Source organism: Arachis ipaensis, chromosome B05, assembly GCF_000816755.2.
Source record: "Arachis ipaensis cultivar K30076 chromosome B05, Araip1.1, whole genome shotgun sequence".
In the NCBI taxonomy this organism is placed as follows: Eukaryota; Viridiplantae; Streptophyta; class Magnoliopsida; order Fabales; family Fabaceae; genus Arachis; species Arachis ipaensis.
The window spans coordinates 139,417,709-139,423,479 of NC_029789.2; the positions used below are offsets into that span (position 1 = coordinate 139,417,709).

General features: G+C 34.0%; 2 protein-coding genes across 4 annotated transcripts in view; both read left to right on the plus strand.

The window, feature by feature from the left end:
- Positions 1–3,686, plus strand: part of LOC107644442 (protein IQ-DOMAIN 14) — a 21,933-nt gene extending 18,247 nt beyond the window's left edge. The window contains exons 1-4 of one of the 3 annotated variants that reach the window (XM_021102996.1): positions 991–1,646; positions 1,683–1,812; positions 2,398–2,610; positions 2,747–3,686. In XM_021102996.1, coding sequence (XP_020958655.1) covers positions 1,372–1,646; positions 1,683–1,812; positions 2,398–2,610; positions 2,747–3,424 — 1,296 coding nt within the window. In that variant the 5' untranslated portion in view covers positions 991–1,371 and the 3' untranslated portion in view covers positions 3,425–3,686. Of the gene's footprint in view, positions 1–990; positions 1,813–2,397; positions 2,611–2,746 lie in introns of those variants that run through there. The other 2 variants (XM_016348301.2, XM_016348300.2) reach the window with 2 other exon arrangements.
- On the plus strand, positions 3,521–4,805 carry LOC107641306 (pentatricopeptide repeat-containing protein At3g56030-like). The gene is made up of 2 exons (XM_016344803.1): positions 3,521–3,542; positions 4,228–4,805. Exons 1-2 carry the CDS (start codon positions 3,521–3,523, stop codon positions 4,803–4,805), a joined length of 600 nt encoding a protein of 199 aa, XP_016200289.1.

The window sequence follows — 5,771 nt, forward strand, 5'->3', positions numbered from 1 at the left end:
GTCCACTCTTATATTATATCCCTAATAATAATTTGTTTATATATAAATAAATGATTAGAAATTTCCAAAATAAGAGAGGGCTTCACGAGTGGTGTCAGAAATGGTTAGGATAGTGAAATATCTTTTTCATTTTGAGGACACGTCCCTCCAGAAAGTAATGGGAGACAGATAATTGAGATTGAGATTTCACTGTTGAACTTGTTTATATTTTTCTTCTTCTTCTTCTTTTTGAGTTCCCATTGGTGGAAGAGTGGCAAGTTTCCACTTTAATTTCCTTATGCTTCTCCTATGCATGACTTTCCTTTAATTTATGTTACAACTTAAAACTTAATTATTAATTAAAAGGATAATAATCACATGCATTCATCCATTATAATCAATTAATTTTTTAAATAATAAATTTAAAAAATAATTATTTTTATTGAATTGATAATATACGATTAATTATTAGATAATATATGAAAATTAAATTCATATAATTATACCTGCTTGCCTTATTGTATTAAAACCTTAGTTAATAGTAAGTGCTTTTCAACCCTAAAATGAAATGTTAACATAGTCCTTTTCAAGTTTCCAAATGTATATAGTTTTGCATTAAAAAAAAAGAGAGTACAAATTTAATAGTCATGCATCACATATAATGCCAATATAAGATTCGTTAAAGCGAATCGCACTTTGAATTTCCATCGAAATGTTCTAATGAGTTAGCAATGAATTGATTAAAAATAATAACATTTATTTATTTATAACTATTCATCTTGCTTCGATTTTGCACAACCGCTTGCATGTTCTATTGGCATATTTTTTGTCATGTAACGCAGATTTTCACGAGGGATTGACACTTTGACAGTCTTCTTTTCTGTCATCTCTGAGATATTCTTAATCATTTAAATCAATGGAAAAAAAGAAAAGAAAAATAAAGGTAACACTTTAGTGTTTAGTCTTTAACTTAACACCTCAGTTATTGAAAATTTGAAAAACCCAAAAAAAAAAAATGTAATAAAAGTAACAAAAAGGTCACCATTCACCACCAACACACAAAACTATGTTTCAATAATGAATAAATCATAGTATCAAAATTTCTCCGTTTCTTCTCTCAAAAATGTATAATATGCCTCATTCTTCCTTCTCTTTTCTTTTATTTTTTTTTTATCAGATTCCAATGAACACATTTTCTCTAACAACAATGTTTCACCCTTTTCTGCAAAATGGCAAGAGGCCTAAATTGTGAGCTGCAAATTGAAAGCCTTATCATCAAACACATCACCGTTTTTTCTTCTTCTTCTTCTTCTTCTTCTTCATTCTCAATCTGTGACTCATTTTCTTGCATAACTACTCTCACACACTAAACAACACCCTTTTGTCTTTACAATGGGGAGAGCCACAAGGTGGTTGAAGAACTTGTTTGGGATAAGAAGAGACAAAGAACAACAACACAAACAAGAAAACTCAAACTATGGAGACCCCAGAAGCATGAAATTCTCTTCATCTTCTTCTACTACTTCTGCTGCTCAAAGAAATTCAAGTAATTCTAGAGTTCTGTGTCACAATCCAGCTACCATTCCACCAAACATTTCTCCAGCTGAAGCAGCTTGGTTGCAATCTTTCTACAATGAGACAGAGAAGGAGCAGAACAAGCATGCCATTGCTGTTGCTGCTGCTACTGCAGCTGCAGCTGATGCTGCTGTGGCAGCAGCACAGGCTGCAGTTGCAGTGGTTAGGCTCACCAGCCATGGAAGAGGTACCATGCTTGGTGCTGGACATGAGATTTGTGCTGCCACCAAGATTCAGACAGTGTTTAGAGGCTACTTGGTAAGAAGTTTTACTTTTTCTGCCTTTTTCTTGGTTTAATTGAAATTTTTCAGATGCAAATCCTTCAGATAAGGTTAGTGTTTGGTGGGGTTTGAAAATTGACTAAGCCTTCGACTATGATTTTGAAAGGTGCTAAAATGAGTTACAACATGATTTTTTAGTCCTATGATTTTGACAAAAGTGAAAAAATAAAGAGTTGAACCTTCAACATGATTTTTACTCTTAAGATTTGGAGAGATGCAAGACAAGAAAAAAGGTTGCTTTTAAACAAAACAGCTTAATCTCTAAAATTGATTTACCAAAAATTTTCACTTTCTAGCAGAATAATTTCAAGAGAAACTATCTACCATAAACCATTCTAGGTCAAATTTCAATTATGCCATAATTAATTGAGCCTAGAATGACTGTGAAACTGAAGCCAGATACCAGGAATTTGATGTGGAATGTTGCTCTATCTGCTGATTTTGCTCTCTAGTAGTGTGTGTTTTCCTTTTTTCTTTATTTTTTTGTGGAATGAATGATTGAAATTTGACATGAGTTTTTTCTGTTTTGTGTTTTGTTGTTGTGACTTGTGAATGTGAACAGGCAAGGAAAGCACTGAGAGCCTTAAAGGGATTGGTTAAGTTACAGGCACTTGTCAGAGGGTATTTAGTGAGGAAGCAAGCAACAGCAACACTGCATGGAATGCAGGCACTTATCAGAGCTCAAGCCACAGTGAGGTCTCAGAAAAAATCTCAAGCATTCATGGCCGGAAAGAATGATTCATATAGGTCTCAAATCCGTGCACGAAGATCCATGGTAATAAACACCTCAAATTGCAGCACTAGCCACAATTCACATTATACATGTCACTTGCATAGTACCTGCATTTAAACATTATGTGATTATGATTATGTCCTAATGCTTTTGTTACCTTAAAAATGTTTGTTTGTAGGAGAGATTTGATGACACTAGGAGTGAGTACACAGCTCCAACTCATAGTAGAAGGTTATCATCTTCATTTGATGCCACAATTAACAACAATAACAGTTTTGATGGTAGCCCCAAAATTGTGGAAGTGGACACTGGTATTAGGCCTAAGTCAAGGTCCCGGAGAACCAACACATCAATGTCGGATTTTGGTGACGACCCTTCGTTCCAAACAATTTCCTCTCCCCTTCCAATCCCATGTCGGACACCAGGGCGCTTGTCCATACCGGATCATTCGGATTGGGGGCTGACAGGGGAAGAGTGCAGATTCTCAACTGCACAAAGCACTCCAAGGTTTGCAACAAGCACTTGTAGTTGTGGATCAGTTGCAGCCATGACACCAAAGAGTGTGTGCAATGAGAGCTTTTTCTATGGGAATTATCCGAATTACATGGTGAGCACGCAGTCTTTCAAGGCAAAGTTGAGGTCTCATAGTGCTCCAAAGCAAAGGCCAGAGCCAGGGGGTGCAAGGAAGAGGCTTACCCTGAATGAGATGATGGAATCTAGGAACAGTTTGAGTGGGGTTAAGATGCAGAGGTCATGCTCACAGATTCAAGAAGCCATTAACTTCAAGAATGCTGTGATGGGTAGGCTTCACACTAGGGACGCAGACAGAAACCACTTCCAAAAGAGGAGGTGGTAATTGATGATGAAGCTTGACTTGATGAATAGATTTCATTTGTTAAGTGATGGCTTTCTGTTTCTGCACTATCAAAGTAGTAAGCATTTTGTCAAACACATGGTGGGTGGGAAACAGGGGAGTGTGTCACATATGAATATATGATAGTGTGACAAAAGGAGATTGTCCCCGTTGTTATATGAAAATTTTGCAATGGAATTTCATTTATATTATCATCATATATTCAAATCAAGGGATTAAAACTCTCTGCATCTTTTCTTTGAAATGTTTTGTTAGCAGTTCTTCCTGTGCTTTGTCTTTTTTATCATAACTTTAAACTGTATTGGGACCATAATGCAGTTTTAAATTCCCTGTAACTGATAAAAATAATTCTCAAACAAGATTAATACAAGAAATTAATTGCTTTCAAAGAAAAAAAAAATACTAGAAATTAATTGGAGGAACTTAATAACTTGCCTCCAAGAATAGGACTATTAGGAGATTTTTAGATATGATTGCATTAAAAAATACAAATGGATAGTGTTACAACATGAATAGGATTGTAATTTAGATATAATAATTTTATCATTGAAAATTCCATTAACTCGAAATTGTATTTATTTTTTGGAAAAATATATCGAACCAAGAAGTTACCAGCCAAAAACTAAACAAAACAAAATTAATTTATATTAATAATTAATTTTAAATTTTTTAAATTCAAAATTTAAAAAATTTAAAATTGATTAAGTAAACCTAATTAAAACCTATAAAAGTCTTCCTCTTCTCTCTCACATTAACCTACCCACCTCCAACAATCACACACACAGACTTCTCCGGCGACTTTCATGCTCTCCACGATGCCCTCAACAAGCGCATCCAAGACAATTGCTTCAACACGAAGTCCACCTTCGACTTTGTCACCGACGAAACCTTCTCCTCTTCCCTCCTCAACCACCTCCTTCAAACCCTATCCACCTTCAACCGCGGCATCACTCGCAAGAACGCGTTCGATTTCCTCATCACGCACCTCTGCAAGCTCAAGTGCATCGATGACGCGCTCCACATCATCGAATATATGGCACGTACCGACGCCAGAGGCTGCCGCCCCAGTACGACCACCTTCTATCCCGTCCTGAACATCCTATCGCGCCAGAAAGTCATAAACCACGCGCGGCGCGTGGTGGATTTCATGTCCATGCTTGGCGTGAATCTGGATCTGACGGGACACAACTACTTTCTCGTTGCACACTGCTACGCTGGAGACATGGTTGCCGCTGCCGGAGTTTTGAAGAAGATGGAGGAAGATGGGATTGGTTTGTATTCAACACACATGTTTGTAATTAGGGGTTTGTTGCAGATGTTGCTCTCTGCGTTTTGGGGTATTAGGTGCCGTTTTGATGATTAAAGAAACTGCAAACTACACAATTACAGAAATATAAAAAAAACATTCATTTAATATGAAAAAAAAATCGCAATACTTAACAAAAGAAATATCCAATTATATTTTAGTAAAAATAATTAAATATCTATAAAATTTAAAAAAAAATATAAAATTTTTAAAGAAATAGAGACATTCACATTTGCAATACAAAAAAATTCAAAAAATATATAAAAGAACATCCATTTAGTATGAAAAAGAAATATTCTGATACTTAGCAGAAGAAACATCCATATATATTAACTCGTAGAGATTTTGGATTCATCCAAAGGTATTTGGCTGATTTTTTGCTAATACCCTTTTGATTTTCTAGCATTGTTCTTATTTTTTTGTTTTTCACGATATCTGACAGCATTAAGGACTAATCCGTGACAGATCAGAGCTCCATTTAAGGGTGTGATTCGAACCTCTGACAATTATTTAAGCATACTAGTGAGCTAATTACTAGACTAACTCAACTTAATTTTGAAATTGTATTTATGTTATTATGTAATGTGTAGACACAATCACAAGAAGATATATTTAAGATGTAGAAACCAAAGCTTATCAATGCTATTTGTTTATTCTATACATTTAAATAGTTGTAAATTGTAATAGTAGTAAAGCTTACCAAAGTAATTATATTTTCAAACAAATGTTTATTTTTTATTATAACTAAATGTCGATTTAATAAGTTAACTTCATATTTTTTCAAAGACATCCTTAAGGTTGCATTTGTTGATAGATATGGGACACTAAAATAAAGATATAGAGGTATAAAATAATTATATTTGACAGTTGAAATATAGATAGAAATATTATGTTAAAGACATTGAATTAGTATATTTTATATCAATCATGATAGAAAAGACATAAAGATGCTAACAAAAAATATAATTTATTTTTTTATTATTTTTATTAATTTTTTAAAATTATTTTTATTATTATTATATT

Coding starts and splice junctions, on each gene's coding strand:
- LOC107641306 (XM_016344803.1), top strand. CDS start 3,521: ATGGTGGGTGGGAAACAGGGGA. Junction 3,543..4,227: donor GGTGGGTGGGAAACAGGGGA/GTGTGTCACATA, acceptor TCACACACACAG/ACTTCTCCGGCGACTTTCAT.